This window comes from Pantherophis guttatus, chromosome 14 (genome assembly GCF_059756535.1).
Source record: "Pantherophis guttatus breed Tessera chromosome 14, ASM5975653v1, whole genome shotgun sequence".
NCBI classification, from domain to species: domain Eukaryota; kingdom Metazoa; phylum Chordata; class Lepidosauria; order Squamata; family Colubridae; genus Pantherophis; species Pantherophis guttatus.
The window spans coordinates 13,263,932-13,282,485 of record NC_142076.1 but is presented as its reverse complement, the minus strand read 5'-3'; the positions used below and the strand labels follow the sequence as shown (position 1 = coordinate 13,282,485).

The following is an 18,554-nucleotide window of genomic DNA, read 5'->3' as shown; positions in this document are numbered from 1 at the left end:
ATGACTTGGAAGATAGCCAATGAGAAGCAGAGATTTGGGGATCGGAAAGGGAGGGATTGGGGGGCAAAAGGTCAGTCTTGTCCGCATCGAGTCATGATCCGGTGGCTGTGCTCAATTAAAGAAAAGATTTCCTTAAAGATTGGCAGTTTGGAAATTCATTTATTTTGAGATAGCATCGAAGTCTGACAAAAATTTTAGCAAGGGGCTCTCTGTCCGGTTGCTGGGTGGGCGTGGCCATGGTTGGCATGGCTTAGTCGGCCTCCTGCACCATGGCAGGGGGGGGCATTTTTGCCCTCCCCAGGCTCCAGAGACTTTCCCTGAGCCTCCAGGAGGGCAAAACAGCCTCACCGGGCTCTAGAGGCTGGAAACGGGCCTCCGGTAGGCCCGTTTTCCGCCTTCCCGGAGTCTCCTTGCGCGCCTGCACTTACCTGCATCCAAAAGAGGCTGCGTGAGGACTCCTGGGAGGGGCAGAGTGGGCGGGGCCAGCCAGGAGTGGGATTTGAGGGTTCTCCGAACTGCACAGAATCTTAGCTAGAGGTTCTCCCGAACCCTTGCGAACCCCCAGCAGCCCACACCTGGACTTCTACCATATTTAAGCCCCTCTGAAATTTCTACACAAAACTGTAAGGAACAAAATGGATTAGTTATGCATCAGCTACAATATACTACCATCTGGTGAACTGGACAAATGAGGATGCCATAATAACCTCCAGCAGCTTAAATTCAAAGGGAAATTTTATCATATGGAAAGCGTGTGTGTGCATGGACAAGTATTGCCTTATGATGACAAGACACTTTTTTAGGGATAACAGAAATAAAAGTATAGCCAAAACCAGGCACCTGTTTAATATGTTAATTGGACAAGAACTTTTTTTTTTTTAGATCAAAGTTAAGCATTTGAATTTTTTCTCGCTAACTATTTGCCCTAGAAAATAGCGATAGTTTAGGGTTTAGGTAACCCCAGTCCCATTTAGATTACACCTATTAGATACCCTGTTACTATTTCAGCCCCAATGTCATAACGCTTCATTGGAAAAGGTAGAAGAATTGAGCTTATGGTATTGTCAGTTTCCAACTCATTACAAGAATCTGTAATTTCTTTGAAAATGAAGGGACACAAAAGCATCCTCAATTGCATTCATTTATGCCCTCATAACTGTTCCTCCTTAGACCATACTGGAGATAATCTGAAGGCCCAACAGGTCTATAGGGAGTTGTTTAATACCTAATTCCATGAGACAGCATGTTCCACCAGCTATTCACAATCATGCATGTTTCTGCCAAGGGGATACTAAGAGCCACAGTGGGGCAGTGGTTAGAGTGAAGTACTGCAAGCTACTTCTGCTGACTGCTGGCTGACTGCAATTTCGCAGTTCGAATCTCACCGGGTTCAAGGTTGACTCGGCCTTCCAATCCTTCCGAGGCCGGTAAAACGAGGACCCAAATTGTTGGGGGCAAGAGGCTGACTCTGTAAACCGCTTAGAGAGGGCTGTAAAAGCACTGTGAAGCGGTATATATAAGTCTAAGTGCTATTGCTATTAGGAGCCACAGTGGCGCAGTGGTTAGAATGCAGTATTGCAGGCTAACTCTTCCCACTGCCAGCATTTCGATCCTGATTGGCTCAAGGTTGACTCAGCCGTCCATTCTTCCGAGGCCGGTAAAATGAGGGCCCAGATTGTTGGGGGGCAATAGGCTGACTCTGTAAAACCTCTTAGAGAGGGCTGTAAAAAGCACTGTGAAGCGGTATATATAAGTCTAAGTGCTACTGATATTGCTGCTATATTAAAGCATGATTAATTTGCCTTCGGAACTAGAATCCCAAACCCCTCGATCTGTTTTTCACAAAACATAGCAGGAAGCTTCCAGCTTCATCCATGTATGTAACCTGGGGAGTAAAAGCTATAGCATTATTTCAAGTTGCATTCACAAATGTCTCCTTGACTAGTAGTGGCCATCGGATTAAGGTTGACCGCAGATGTTACCTGGATGTTGCTCACAGGCAGTTGCACCGAAGTGGCTGAATTTGGACCCTGGAGGGAGAGTGGCAGGAGCAGCTGGGCACCCCCCGAGGCAGCCAGCAGAGCTTGAGGATGAGCAACGACCGCCGTTTGGGGCTGTCTCTGTGAACTTACATAGAACTGAGATATGACATTCTGCGGCTCAGCTTGGGCCAAAGGTAACTCTTGCTTGATAACCACGGCCTTTTTGGCAATTAGATTTTGGATCTCTGCTGAGCTGGGCTGCCCTAAAGCATGGCTGGCATCAGAGACCAACTGCCTTGCTTCAGCACTGTCTGCCATGGTGCTTTCTTCTTTCACAGAAGAGCTATTACGCTGAGGATTCAAAGTCATTGGCGTATTAGAAGCAGAAGGTTGGGCCTGCTGCTGCTGATGATGATGACTTCTCTTCTCGACCTCCAGTTGCATCTTCAGCACTTCCACCAGCTTCTGTTCTTGTTCCAGTTTTCTTTTGAGCTCTTCGATCTGCTTCTCTTTCTCTTGAAGCTTGCGGTCCTTCTCGGTGGCGTCCAGGTCCATGCCGGATGCGTTCCCGCCGTCTTCGTGTGCGGCTGCTCGAAGAGGGGAAGCGCTTGGGAACTGCGATGGAGACATCATGGTCATGATTTCCGTCAAAGTATCAGCCATGTTGGCATCGTCGGTTCCGAGACTGGACTGTTCCGAAGGAGAAGGGGAAATGGGCAGAGGGGAGCCCAAGTGTTCCAGGGGTCCTATTTTGCTGCCGGTTCCAACAACAGGTGCTGTTTCTGAAGAGGTATTGGGAGCAGAATTAACTGCTGGCTTATTTAATGGCGCAGCAGGGAACGGTGTAGTGCCTTCTCCAGGTTTATTGGTTCCATTACTGGAAGCAGTTCCGGCCACTGTATTACTTGTGCCAACGGAATTATTGTTAAGATCCTGATAGGGTTTCAGACGCTCAATGAGATCCATTTTAGTTCCAGACACAGGCAATCCTCTTAGCTTTAATTCCATTTTCAGTTCAGCTACCTGAAGTGGAGGGGAGGGAAGAGGGGAGGAGACAGTGATTTTTAAAAGAGAAATGAAGTCCCTCGAATGAAGCAATCCAATGAAGGAATTGCCACCATCAGATGCAAAAACACCAGCAATGTATTATTTGCTTAAATCCTGCAGAATAAAACCGGAAAGTATAATGTGCCCTGAATAATGGGCGTGAAATATTAAAATTACTAGAAGCAATGGAGCCTTGTGGATCCTGCCTAAACAAAATATTCAAACTCAAACTCATGGAAGTTTGAGACTTCCATGCATCTATATCTGTATATCTCTGCCTCTGTATACATCCTACAATCATGCTGATGGACAAGCTGGTACAGTAAGTTGCCTGCAGAGCTCTTGAGTTCTGGGCTGGATAATGTTTAATTTTCATTGCATTTTGAAATAATGTGTTTTTCAAGTACCTTCAACTCTGCATATATTTGGAAGCCAAGAAGAAAAACAGGTAATTCTTGGTTGAATAGTTAGGGAGGGAGAGAGGGAGGGAGGGAGGGAAGGGAGGGAGGAAGGAAGGAAGGAGTCATGCAGGCAAAGGATAAGACTTTGTTTCTGAACCTTGGCAACCTGACGTTGTGTGGACTTCAGCTCCCAGAATTCCCCTGTCAGCTGCTGAAAATATCATTATAAATATAATCTCTGCAGTCGAGAGAAGAGGCAGCCATGCAGACAACAGCGTTAATTTGTGCAGTTGCCCAAAGACTTCTGTAGATAATGTAGTAGCCCTATACAGTCCTTGCAGTTTGCTTATTTACAGTGTTAACTGGATGTGTTCACAGTTGTGGGATTTCAGCTATATGTTAAAGATGGAGTAGAAATATAAAAAAATGGCAATCTTTTTATGCTTTAGCATTTCTGCAGAAGCCTACAGTCCATTAGCTTCACTTCTTTCTGCTGTAATTAATTCGAGCAGGATACCAGATCCCTCTAAAACAAACAAACAAACATTCATGTAAAGCCACACGAATAAGACTAATTATTTCTTTGGGGTTATGGCTGGGCTAGAAATAAAAATACCATTTTAATAATTACCGTATTTTTCAGACTATAAGATGCACTTTTTTGTCTTCCAAAAGGGGGTGAAAATGTCTGTGCATCTTACAGACCGAATATTGCCAAAGCCCCGCCCACCCACCAGCTGTTTTTTGGCCTCTGCGCACTCCATTTCCGGGCCTTTTTCTGACCTTTTTTGGGGGGGGGGGCTGTTTTTTAGGCTTTTTTCAGCCCCTTTTTTTTGGGGGGAAAAAAAACAGGCCAAAAAAAGCTTCAAAAACGGGATGAAAAAAGCCTCAAAAACAGGCCAAAAAGGCCAAAAAATGAGCCGAAAAAAGCCTCAAAAACGAGCTGAAAAAAGCTCTGAAAATGGGCCGAAAAAAGGGCCAAAATTGGGTGCATGGAGGTCAAAACATTTTTTTTGTTGTTTTCCTCTTCTAAATTTAGGCACGTCTTATACTCTGAATAATACGGTAAATTTTAACCTGTGTATGCTGGGGGTTCTCACGCTTTGTGGCTCTGCAACCAGCCACAAGACCTGTGAAGGCAAAGCAAGGCACGAAGCCTGTAGAGACTTCTGATAATGCTCACTCAGCCTGGGCACGCCTGATCAAGTTAAAAAACAAACCCAAACAATGGGACATCTCCCACCCCCACCCCCGAACTGCTCATGACCCCCAGAACCCTGATCCATAATTTAAGAATCTCTGCACCGAAAGTTTCTTCCGTGCTAAAAGGGTACGGAAAATATTTCTGGTTATAGCTGAATAAGTGAATACCAAAAAGAGTGAGTCTAATTGCATCTTTGGGATTAACCCTCTTATTCTTTTTGAAACGTTAACTGCTAACAGCTGCAATTTCGTTTCTCGGCTGCATGGAGCAGGACTATTAATAGGCCAGTACTTGAAGGCAGAATGCTAAAATTATCCACCTGCCTGCTTTTCTAAACCATTCGGGTTAACCTCCTTTGTGTTCTGCTATCTGATCCCATTTATCCACTTAATAACCCCTACAGACAAGATAAACTAAAAGATTGCGACCGGATCTTTGAAGTCTATATGTATAGAGCGATCTCCTCTGTCATTTTGTCATTTTAACTCTGATTCGTACCTGTAATTTACAGGATCCACTTTGATCTACCTTCTCTACATTGTGAATAATTCTATTAACTTCTCTTACGTCTGCGCCCTTGTCTTATTGCTTTTAAAGCACAGCACTGCCACGTGGACAAAGGGATCGTGCTCCGGAAAAGCTGAACTTCCGGGTTCTGACGGCCATGCACACCCGACGATCAGCTGGCCAGTGCACATCGGTTTTTGCAACTGCCGTGTGCGCAAAGGACAGCTGATCGTTATGCGCACACCAGAAACCCGGAAGACAAACAGGCAAGGCTGTGCGTGCCGGGCGACATGGCTTCGCGTGCCACTTTGGGCCATAGGTTCGCCATCACGGCCTTAGAGTATTTAGATTTAGCTCTGTTTTCAACTGCGACGGCCTCCAGCAACCCTCTGCCAGCAAAAACAGAGCTCCATTTTTGCTGGCAGAGGCATTGCAGGCTGGTCCTTCGTTGTTTCCGGGGCGGTCCCGCGGCCCAGATCTAAGCACCACTTGGGCCAAATCCGGCCCTGAGTTTGACACCCCTGCTCTAAATCTAGAGCTACATTTTTTTGTAAACTGAAAACAGTACCACATTTTGACTATTTTCGGTGCTGAAGCTGGTGAATTGGCACCTGACAGCGGGCTGAACTGGCAAAAAAATAAAATGATTCGAAAGGCGGATGAGTTGGGGTAACCCCATTTTTAGGACCCTTGGAAGACATTTCACGTTGCACTTATTAATTTTTATTTATTTATTTTTACCTTCAAATCATCCAAGCTAGGAGGAAGAGGTCCTGGCTTTCTATTTGAAATATTAGTGTTTGGTCTGGGTGTGCTGACAGCTACTGAAGAGATGCTGTTGTTCAAAGCATTGAGTGGTACATTCCCAGTGTTACCCTGTTTGTCATTTATTTGCCTTCAAAGGAAAAAAGAAAAAAAAAGATGAAATCAACCTTCAAAACCAAATTTATCTTTCCCATCCATTTTTTTCAACATGACTGCCAAATTTTTTCCTCTTCAGCTGTCAAGCATTTTATCTATTTTAACTGGGTTGGCGTACAGAAATGTTAATTTTAAAGCTTCAAAATAATCTTGTTTAGCTTTGAAGAATTATTTTATTCCGTTCATGTAACGTCCCAGACTAAACTTGCAATGAGGAAACAGTTAGACCAGCGTTCATCACACAGGCTTTTTTAAAATTAATTACTCCCTTTTTTCCAGGGGCAAAAAAAAAAAAAAGGGGGAGGGGGAGATGAGAAAACCAAAGAAGTCCAAAACTGTCCAAGGTTCACCTACTTGAGTGGTGCAGGAAGAATTGTCTGGTAATTGTAATGTTGTTGCTGTTGGCTCAAGATTTGCAGTTGCAAAAATAATTGTTGTTGCTGCAGCAAACGAGCATAGTTGGAGTCCATGGGGGGCTCGTTTTTCTCTAATTTCTGATCGGGGGGGATATACTGGTGGTACTTCAGTTTCTTCACTCTGGGCTTTGGTTCTTTGGATTTCTTGCTCCGGGGTCTGTCACTGGGGTTCTTGGGGTGAGGTTGCTATTTGCAGAGAGAAAATACAAAGCTGCGGTTTGATCCAGAACTGACGCTAAATCCAAAACTCTTATTCTGTGCTACGGTAGAGATTTTATTCATTTCTTTGTTCGTTAGATCAGAGGCTTCCAAACCTGGCAACTTTAAGACTTGTGGACTTCAACTCCCAGAATCCCCCATGCTGACTAGGGAATTCTGGGAATTGAAGTCCACAAGTCTTAAAGTTGCCAAGTTTGAAGACTCCTGCATTACATGGATGTTTCTTTTCTCCAGAAACTCAAGAGGCCCTCCAATTTCATTCCAACTACAAGTATATAAGAAAGAGTAATGATTGGCCCGAAACTAGTGAGTGAGTGGCTCATGGCTGCGCATGGATTTGACTAATACAGATAGTCCTTGACTTACAACTACAAGGGAAGATCTGAATTTCTGTTGCTAAGGAAGGCGACTGTGCCCAATTTTTATAACCCTTTTTTGCCATGGTTGTTAAGCAAATCAGTGCAGTTGCTAAGTGAACCATGCAGTTGTTAAAATCGGGCCTCTCCCATTGACTTTGCTCACTGGAAGCCAGCTAGAAAGATTGAAAATCACATATTTGTAGGACCTGGCAACCATCGTAAACACATGCTGATTGCCAGATGCCTGAATTCTGATCACATGACGGTGAGGATGCTGCCATGGTTGTTAAGTGTTAGGACCAGTTGTAAGTTTATTTTTCTGAGCTCTGTTGTAACTTCAAATGGTTTGTTAAGTTGAGGACTACCTGTATACAAATTGTTATACTTCACTGGATCTGGAAAAGAAGTATATTTATAGATTCAACAGTAAGAATTCTGGAACTGAATTCAGTATCTGACTATAATCCAGAAGATGATTATCTTTGGAGCTGCTTTAGCAAATTCTTTTCACTTTAGCAGCTGCTCTGAACTATTTCACTTAACTAGCTCCCCCTCCCCCAAAAGCAGACCAAACACAATCTTGCTGAGAGAAAAATACTAATTATTGAGACTGAAATATTAGTACATTAATAATGTAGGCTGCCAGAATTGTAGCTTCGCCTCATCAGTCAGAAATTATTATCCTAAAATTTAGGACAGCGTCTCTTAAATTCCTATTTAAGTGTTAAAGCTTAGTGTTACAAGCTAAGGACTCTAGCAAAAGTCGGCATAACTTAAAAGTGATGTCATCCTTTTGTCTACTCGATTCAGTGCGATATCTTATAAAAACAATGTTATAGAAACTGGCAGATGTAGCTCCTTTCCTTCATTCATCTGCAAAACCGCTAATCCAGTTGGCGACATTCTGAAAAGTACAATTACTATATTTACTATATCAATAACCGAGGTTAAAAAATATTTATTTTAGGAAAATGATTAATAGTTACTGCAGAGCTGGATGGTGATGAAGATTTCATGCTTGCTTGCCAATGCATACATGTGGGTTTTTCCTCTAAAGTTTTAAAATGCTCTTGACCCAACTAATTATATATGCTATTATTCCTGGTAAAAAATGTTCATTTTTGTTGAGGAAAGCAGTATAATTAAACCAACACCCACTGGTTTTGTTCTGTCCTACCTTTATTAGTGTTGGCCCACTGCAGTGTTTTGTGGCAGTCATAGAATTTGTGGTAAGAGGAGCAGCAGTTGTTGTTGTGCGTGTAGCATGCTGATCTGTGACAGGTGGCTTCAAAAAGTCAGTTCCTGGTATTGCTAAGGGGGGATACTGAGAAGAGGAGAAAATGAGAAAAAGCTATTGATACAGTAGGTGTCACCTTTTCAAAGAGATTTCATGATATTTCATAATATCTGGATTCCCCTGAAATCAGACAAATGAAATTCTGAATTTCTCACGAAAAGCAATGAAAGGAAAATTATTATGATTATTCAATAATAATCCAAACAGAATTATGAAATGCGTGTGCAACAAGCTTTTCTTTTCCTTAAAATAAGTTTAGGAACATCTGTATGCCTTATCTCGGTTTTTAATCTTGAAAGTCATATAAAAGTTTGATCATACCAATAAAGGAGAATATTTGTAGCTCAGGGTTGAAATGGTGCTCTCTGAGTTTGGTTGTTTCCTTGAAAATGTTTCATGACCCAAGTAGGTAACATCGTCAGTGCTAACCCCACTCCCTTCTAGCACTGATGATGTTATCCAGTTTGTAGTAATGAAACATCTGCAAGAAAACAATGACTGTAAACTCAGAAAGACTCAGTTAAATCATAATTTTGAAGGGGAAATGTTTATTTACTTGTAACTCTATGACAGTTAATTTCTTTTCTTTGCTAGCTAGCTGACAATACACTTCAAAGAAATATTAAATATACAGTCAGCTATCATGCCCAAATAACCTTTCCATTCACAGCCAACAGCTGCATTGCTTCCTATGCACTGCTTCAATGCTAGGTAAAAAAAGTCCTCTATATAATTTTAAAGAACAAAGAAATGATGATTGGAAAGGTATTTTATCCTCAACATTAAGGAAGCAGTTATGACAGAATGGGGAGAAAAATTTCAGCTTTTCCACTCAGGCTTTATCATCAGACAAGAGCCTGTTTCAACAACTGGCATAACAGCATATTGGACGCTGTTCCTACATAGGTTGGAAGACTAATTACGCTCAACCATAAACACCAAGCCATCTATCTTATTTTATTAGCTCTTTCCTTATTTGTGATGAAGAGTCAAACTGGACCTCTGACTTTTTCCTGGAGGGGGGGATATAAGGACATAAAAAGGGGCAACATTTGAATCTGAAGCTGGAAAGACGTCGCTACCGTGTTTCTCCAAAAAGACGACCCACCTTGAAAAGAAACCCTATCAAGTTTTTGAGCCCATGTGATCAAATTAAGCCTCACCCACAAAATTAGCCCTAATTAAGACCCAGCCCACCCAGGGTGCAGGGGGTGGGGCGAGGCATGCAGGTAAAAAATAAGCTAGGGTGGGGATGTGGGTGGTAGAGCTGCCCTACTTACCACACCCCGACACCTGCCTCGCCTTCTTCTGTGGCTGCTTGTTCTGTGGCCGCTTGCCGCCACTCGCACACATCGCCCTGGCCTCCGTTTTCCTTTCAGATACCTGCCGGAAGGCATCTGCAGCCAATAACAGAGCTCCGGATTGATCCGGCAGGCATCTGAAGGCGAAATGGAGGCCGGGGCAATGCATGTGAGTGGCGGCAAGCGGCCGCAGAAGAAGTGGGCCAGCAGCGGGCTCCTGCTGGGCGGGGCTGTCGGTGCCACATCTGCTAGGTGAGTCAATAATTAGAACCCTCCAAAAAGAAGGCCTAGCCGTTTTTTGGGGGGGTCAAAAGAAAATAAGACCCGGCCTTCTTTTTTGGAGAAACACGATATTAGCAAAAGAGAAACTGCTTGGTTTATATCAGGAGACAGCAACATTTCAAATGGCAGGCAGGGTACCTGTGTGGCTGAGGAAGCTGGAGTCACCGGCGAGGGTGTTTCTTTTGTTTTGGGCTCTCCGGGGGAAGCGGTTGACCCCTGGGACTCCTGACTACCAGGCTGGTCTGGAGATAAAGCATCGCTGCTGTCTTCATCAAATGAGAATTCATCCAGTGTTTGAGGATAGTTCTCTTGACCAACCCCTAAGAAAAAAAACCAGAAGGATGCTCCTTTTAGCTAAGTCCTAATAGAGAGAGGAGACATTGGCAAATACAGGTGGTCCTTGAACTTACGCTCGCAGTCGGGACCACAATTTTTGTTGCTGAGTGAGAAGGTTGTTAAGTAAGATTAGCCCAATTTTATGAACTTCCTTGCCATGGATTTTAAGTGAATTACCACAGTTACTCACGAATCCGGCTTCTCTCATTGATGCTGCTTGTCAAGAAGCGAACTGGGAAGGTGCAAATGGCAATCACGTTGAACCAAGAGTGATGCAGCTATCATATATTGCCAAGGGCCTGAATTTTGATCAGGTGACCATGAGGACGCTGTGATGGTTGTTAAGTGTGAGGATGGTCACTTTTTTCAGTGCCGTTGTAACCTTGAATGGTTACTAAATTGATTTATTTTATTTTATTGGTTCGATTTATATGCCACCCTTCTCTGGAGACTCAGGGCGTCTTACAATGCATTAAGCAATAGCCTTCATACTTTTGTATATACCTGCTTAGTAGGGCTTTTGGCCCCTCCTATGCAGTGTTCTTTTTTATACAAAGTCAGTTTGTTGCCCCCACAATCTGGGTCCTCATTTTACCTACCTCGGAAGGATGGAAGGCTGAGTCAACCTTGAGCCTGGTGAGATTTGAACTTGCAGTAATTGCAGGCAGCTGGCAGTTAAGTGCTATTTAACAGCACTTTAGTCCGCTGCGCCACCAAGGCTCTTTTTAAATGTTTTTAAAAAACATTTATTTTATCAAATAAATGTTTTTTTAAGTGGAGAATTACTGGTACAGTGAACGCACCAACTGGAGGTATGTTCCCAATCATTTGTATTCTAATCCATAGATCTTAACATATGGATTGTTTCCAATTTTTTTTTCTCTTTTAAGAAAAGGACAATGGCTTTATCAAGCAGGGGATGGAGTAGAAGATGATTCTTTTATGGGGGAGAACCATCCAGACGGCCAAAGCTGGACTGATGGTATGTGTTCACTGCATTATGATTTAAAATCATAGAATCATTTCCATTGAAAGGCTGAACAATATTATTCCATAAGCTCAAAATTAATACTTTATTGAAATACAAAAGAAAAAAATTATGTTAGACAGACAGACAGGCAGACAGGTTGTGTGTGTGTGTGTGTGAATTCTTTTTTCCTTTTCTTTTGTCTGTTTTTATTTATGTTTCCAGTCTTAACAGACTACTTTCAGAGTGACAAACCAAGAATGCTCTCTTGAGGAAGTGTCACAATAACACCAAGGCACATTTATGATCGGTATTGCAACACTTCACGCTTCAGATTTTCACGCTTCAGATTTTCACAATCTATGAGATTTCCCGGTAACCACAGACCTTGCAATCCTACTTGCCTATAATTGCTTCTTTGACGCTGGAGTCTACAGGGAGAATATTCTTCTCCACGAGTTCCATAGGGCCCGGCCTCTGAGCGATCTTCTCATTCAGGTCATCTGCCAGTCGCGCCCTCTTTAACTTCATCTGAGTGGCCTGGAGAGAGGGTTCTGCAAACGTTTCTGGGGGGGGGGAAAGAACTACCATGGTTAAAAACTCTGCAATGCTATATAAACACCACCTTCACTGTTTAGTGCAGGGGTCTCCAACCTTAGCAACTTTAAGACTTGTGGACTTCAACTCCCAGAATTCCTCAGCCAGCTTTGGGCCTTGGAGATTCAGGCCTGCCGCATTTACTACTGTGAGAAACTGGGAGGGGGGATTATAGGGAGCTGGGCAATGTGTAGTCAAAATAACATGCTTTTCTCCAAGAGTCAAGGTCACTCTACCCTGCACATGGATGGGTGTGACTGGGAGGCATCTCTACATGGGACGATGCGTTGATTGGACAACCTGATGAACATGTGGGTGCTGGGGCAGGGACTTGGACTTGGACTTTCTTTTGGGTGGGGAAACCCGGAAGCTTTCAGATTCGGGTTTTCTCAGATATGCCAATTTGACATCTCTAATAAAATGGAACTTTGAGGAAACTCATGCCTCGGAGTTTTCTTTCGTTGGGGGTTACTTGGAACCCTAACATCTGAAATGAGACACTTTCTTTATAAAAATAACAGCTCCAATGAATTAAGTGTTAGTCCTACTTAGTTAAACTTGTAACCTTTTGCATCACAGATTAAGGTAAGAAATCGTTTTAAATCTGGGTTTTAAATCCAGTTCTCGTTTGCTGAGCTTGGTTCTCACAATAAGGTGAAGCATAAACTTCAGTTTATAAACTGTAATAATTAGATTCACATACACGACATATTAAACCAAATTAAAACAAAACATATTATGCTTGAATATACCCACTGCCATTTAGTTAGTATAGAAAGTCACCCCTTTTAAAACCTGTTGTTGGGGTTGGAAATACATGGTAAAGATACAGCCTTACATTTTTTGCTGAGAAGGTTTCACTTATCTATTCAGAAATTTAATCAGGAAATAGGAAATCAAAGGGAGATTCTCACCTTCAAGAATATGCATCCTGACTAATTCTGATCGATCAGGTCTACTGCGTATTTTATGCTTCAGAAAGTTTTCAGTCTGAAAAAAAATTAAGTGGTAATAAGCACAAAATAGTCCAGTTTTGCTGAAATTGACAGAAACTGCAAAGCACTATCAGCAATGTTTTTATCTGACAATGCTTTGCAAGATGTTGCCTGATATTATAAAACTAAGTTTAATATTAATTTTTAAATCATTTAAAAATTCAGATTCTTGGTAATTCATTCAGCAAGGTGTAAAATGCAAACTGAACCACTTCAAGTTTTATGCTCCAAGTTTCAGTGCATTCAAGAATAAGAAACTTATTCTTACAGATGGCATGCTTCTATTCTTCAAAGCAATAACACAAATAGAATTCTATCTTTATATAGAAATACAAAGCTAATTAGTCTATAAAATCTAAAATTCTTAGCAAATGTGCAACAGGTGCAATCAGTAAATGAGGAGTGTTATTGAATAGAGTTTGAATTTTAAAACAATTGTCATTATTCCTTATAATGTAGTTTGTTTTTCTGAGTGTTTATATTGAGCACTTTAAGCTGCATTAATATATCTATCAAAGGAAATGTGAGTTGTTTTTCCATAAACTTGCATTATTTGTTCATGAAAGCTTACAATATATTATAGTCTCATGTACTAAACATAATATAAAATGTTATGAACATTAAAAATGTCCCTGTAACTCTGGGTGTTTTTAAAATTGTTTTTAATAATAAATCACCAAGCTATTTCCCTAGTTTCTCTTAGTTTCTAAGCAAATGTAATAAAGAGACTGCTTTTCAAGGAGGAAAAAAAGTGAAAATAATTGTATAGCACTTTTGTTTCCTCATCAGTAAGTTTTGAAAATTCAGGTGATAATTTAAACATTTACTTTTGCCTTCTCAAGTTTAGAACTATGAGAGAAGATGGCCAGGTTTTAATTGTTTAACAAATAATTTCAATTATTTATCTTTAGGTTGAAGAAGAATTACTAAAACAACCTTTGCCCAAAAGAATTCTGAGAGTTAATAACTAAATAGATCATGAATAATTATTGGCTTCCAAACATAATACTTCAATGGCCAGGTATGAAGCACACCTTACTTCGCAAGGATTAGTTTAACTAATTTTGTAAGTGGCTGTAGGACTGTGTGGTTAATCAAGTTGTTGCTGATGTCTGAATTGTTTAAATTAGTTCTCCCGCAATTTCATTACAGAACAAACTCAGGTTTCATTTCTAAAAATCTGTAACAATTTCTCCTAGTTTCCAAAAGTCCTTCGTATAGCACTTCTCCCAAGACAATCATACCCAAAGAATGAAACATCATGTTCAAACTTGATTTCTCACCCTGGCTCTTTCCAAACTTTTTATTTGCTCATGAAACGCAGCTGGGCTCTTCAAAGCTAAAAGGAAACGAAAAGGAGTTATGAAGCCAAGATATCACAAAGGTGTATATGAATATCTTACATGAAAGCAGGTTTGTTTCAGCTGACTTAGTAGGACACAAACTGACCTGTACATAATGATTGGCTGTAATAAAATCACTCTGCCTGCTATGTACTGGATTCCAGACACTCCGATTAACTTCATAAATGGATTAATAGCTAAAAGACCATGAGCAGAAAATGGGCTTTTCGCACTACTCTTAACACAGCATATGTAGACCAATTATGTAACAGCTATAATAGTAGTAGTAAAAAATTTGCGTTGCATCAGGAGCCTGGTGTCAAATAAGCAGGGATAATTAACGCTGGCATACTTTCTTCAGTCTCTCTTTTCATATTCTGTACTCTGCTTACTATTTCTTTTAAAAATCAGTATTGCATTTCCTTTATGATTTAGGCTGGAAACAAAACAAAACAGCAATACAATTACACCATATAAACAAAGAGCACGATAGACAATGATGGGATCCTAAGGCCACTGTGAGTAACTCCACCCACCTGGCAGAATGCAAGGAGGCCCTAAAATAATGAACTAACAATCCCAGTAATACAAATTTTCCGTGTTATGCGGTTGCTGGAGTTTCTAAAGCAGGGGTGTCCAACCTTGCAACTTTAAGACCTGTGGACTTCAACACCCAGAATTCCCCAGCCAGCCATGAATTTTGGGAGTTGAAGTCCACAAGTCCTAAAGTTGCCAAGGTTGGACACCCTTGCCCAAAAGTACTTTCTTTGACATCTTTTTCAACTCAGGGTCCAAAATGAGCTGGGAAGCAAATTAGTGCAACTCGTTTAATGCCATGGTATAGCAGGACATGTTCATGGATCTGTTAACACTGCAGCAATATTTTTCTCAGGCAAATCTCAGCTGTGCCAGGTAACAAGATGGTGTTTGCATGACACACGGAAAACAAAGAAACACAACTATGTCTGCTTTGCAATCCTCAGTATCCACAAATTAATAAGTGGGACTCTTGGCTAATGAAAGATAGTGAATCCTTGCCCTAAATCATATTAAAAGCTGAGTGACAAGCATATCTGCATAGTGCATACTCTTTCAGAATATGTTTGGAGGAAAGTGCTGCCACAGGAAACTTAGTTCACCAACTTTTAGGGTATAAGAAGAGGGAATCTCCATTCAAAAGGACAGACACTAGAAAACAAATCCATGGCTTGTTTTTAATCTCTCAATGGCTTGGTCCTCTTGATTCATCCAGACACAAAAAAATAACGAGTCTCGTTTCTGCATACCAGACCAAATTATTATAAATCATTTCCCCCTTATTTAATTTCCAATTGGTCATAATTTAATTGTAATGAATTCCAGGTTTAATACGGTAATGTATTTTCCATCAATTTCCTTTAATTTTCAGATGTTAGTAGAAGTAATATTTACAGAATTGTCATCCTCCCTTTAAATCTTAATAGATACTAAATATTATCATCTATTTCCTTTCATCTTTAATAAGACATCCAAGCACTCAATGTTACACAAGCCGCAGAAAATGAAATTAGTCTTACGTGGCATGATTCCCTGGTCCACCAGCTGTTCTCTCGTTCGCCTTTGCTGTAGCTTCAGCTGAAGAACTAGCAACGGAGAAAAAGGGATTTATTACTTGACAAGAAGGAACTCTATCTCACAATTAAAAAACGCTGCATTCTTTTGAGAACTAAATACTAGCTGGCGTAAATCCTTAACATTAAGTGTTTAATTGGATCCAGGGTACATTCACTGCTCAGATAGTGAGATTGTGTACAGGCAGCCCTCGGCTTACAGCCATTCATCACAACCGTTTGAAGTGACAACGGCACTGAAAAAAATTGACTTAGGACCGTTTTACACACTTGCGACCGTGGCACCATCCCCACGTTCATGCGATCAAAATTCAGATGCTTGGCAACTGGCATGTATTTATGATGGTTGCAGTGCCGTGAGGGTGGGGGGGGTGGGTGTTACGTGATCCCCTTTTGCAACCTTCCAACAAGCAAAGTCAACGGGGAAACCAGATTTTGTTATTAGCTTTACAATTGCAGTGATTCATTTAGCAACTGTGGCAAGAAAGGACGTACAATGGGGCAAAACTCATTTCACAACTGTCTTGCTTCGCAATGGAAATTCTGGGTTCAATTGTAGCCATAAGTCAAGGACCATCTGTAGTGGGTGTACACAACACAGGCAATATCATCTGATATTTAATGATTATGGAAAGTGAATCTCTAAGATACAAATGCTTTTATGGGCAATACTTTTTTTTATTACCGGTTCTGTGGGCGTGGCTTGGTGGGCATGGTGTGGCTTGGTAGGTGTGGCAAGTAAAGGATACTGCAAAATTTCCATTCCCACCCCACTCTGGGGCCAGCCCGAGGTGGTATTTGCCGGTTCTCCGAACTACTCAAAATTTCTGCTACCAGTTCTCCAGAACCTGTCAGAACCTGCTGGATTTCATCCCGATACAATCTTTACAGCACAGCTTCATACAATCATGTTCAATAATAGACAATGCTTAGGTTGGCATTATTTTTCCTACTATCACATAGCTCAGCACTACAAATATTAAAACCAATGTAGAGAGAAGGTATCGTTCTGATCAACAGGTGTATATATATATATATATATATATATATATATATATATATATATATATATATATATATATATACACACACACACACACATACATACACGAACACATCAGTAAAACCCAACTAACATAATTTTTGCAGATGCTCTTGTCTTGGTGCTATTAATACTTATGAAGGCATCACAGGCCAGAGGCAATCTCAGCCACCAATGTTCTCTGCAACAGCACTTAGAACTCAACCTGGAAATTGGACAAGAATACAAGCTGGCAATTCTCCAGTTCAAAACTTGGAACCTCTGGGAAGGCGCTATTCTCTACCACACCTATGGGGTGAATCAGGGACATGGGGAAAAGAGGAGTAAGGGAGAACTACATGTTTATAGCATCCACAATTTTATAAGCGTTCCAGAAGATCAACAGAAGGGAGAGTTTTATTTGCTGTGCAATCTATGTTTTATCTGTTTCCAATTATTTGTTCATGTTTACCCCTGGATCTGATTTAAAATAGGAAAATAGAATTTTGTAAGCTAGTCTTTATCTTTCTCTCAGCAATGGTTTTAAAATACTTTGAAATGGGAATCAATGTAAAATACTTTTATTCTCTTCCTGAGAGCACAGTACATTAAAATCAAAGCAATATTAAGGTATTGAAAACAAAAGCCTCTAATTAACAAAACAAGTAATCTTGCTGCTAAAATATATTAAACAATAATCCTCATTAATGGTATTGTCTTTTTTCCAGACAGAAAAATATAAATATTTTTAAAGGCTAATGATTTTAATACGCAATGTATCTTTTATATTTTTTAAAAAAGCATTACAGTTGTTTTTCATAGCCAGAAATCATTAGTTTATAGCAGAGCAAAATAAAATCTAAATGCTGGTAGAAAGGGCAAAATGTCTTTATGGGGGGAAAAAAGTAAAATATCGCATAATACATTATTCTTAGACATGAAACTAGTAACAAGTCAGTTTCCCAAATCAACCAAGTTATTGCGTCATGCAAAAAATGATGTAGATTCCCTAATGAGATTAAACAGTAAATAAGTAACAAGAAAGCAAATTTAGAAGAAAAATATTTTCTTCTGGGGGGAAAAATGAAAAAGCTAAACTTTCTAACCTTTATCCAAAAAATAAGAAATGCACGATATCTATCTACCTATAAGTATACAAATTTATTTTTCAACTCAAAATTAGCTAGTATATCTCTATCAGCAAAGACTTTTTTTTACATATGGATTTAAAAAAAAAAGTAAGCTCTTGGAGTCAACTAAATGTGAGTTGGGCAGCTATATAATTTTTTAAATAAATAAATAAATTTTTAAAACCCCACATGTGGGGATTGAATGCATTACTGGAGAATTTCTACCTGCAGCTATGCCATTATATTAAGACACAGCAAGAAAAGTGTTTTTTCAAGGAAAAACCTCATCATTATAGCTACAATTAGGATTAAAAAAACAGTCTAAACAGAAGCCAATCTTTTACTATAAGGAAAGGCGACTCATTTCCTTATTTTTTTCAAAGCCTTTTGTTTGCTGGGCTAATTTCTCTTTGGAAACAAAGAAAATAACTTGAACAGAGCTTAGATTGTAACTCTGTCCACTCCTGCAGAGGTCAAGTAGGAAGAACAAAAACAAATTATTAGGAAACTGTAACTAATCTCTTTAAAAACTTTGAACATCAACTATTTAAGTTACAATTATGTCGAAGAGTTCAACAATGTTACAATGCCAAACATCTGCATCCAGCACAACGTTGTG

At 40.4% G+C, this 18,554-nt stretch overlaps 1 protein-coding gene across 1 annotated transcript in view; it reads right to left on the bottom strand.

The window, feature by feature from the left end:
- MRTFB (myocardin related transcription factor B) overlaps positions 1-18,554 on the bottom strand; it is a 76,123-nt gene that overhangs the window by 9,523 nt on the left and 48,046 nt on the right. The window contains exons 4-12 of the mRNA XM_034430258.3: positions 15,731-15,796; positions 14,115-14,170; positions 12,751-12,826; positions 11,644-11,805; positions 10,075-10,256; positions 8,234-8,380; positions 6,417-6,664; positions 5,883-6,036; positions 1,983-3,005 (exon numbers count right to left, since the gene is read on the bottom strand). Coding sequence (XP_034286149.2) covers positions 1,983-3,005; positions 5,883-6,036; positions 6,417-6,664; positions 8,234-8,380; positions 10,075-10,256; positions 11,644-11,805; positions 12,751-12,826; positions 14,115-14,170; positions 15,731-15,796 — 2,114 coding nt within the window. The remainder of the gene's footprint in view (positions 1-1,982; positions 3,006-5,882; positions 6,037-6,416; positions 6,665-8,233; positions 8,381-10,074; positions 10,257-11,643; positions 11,806-12,750; positions 12,827-14,114; positions 14,171-15,730; positions 15,797-18,554) is intronic.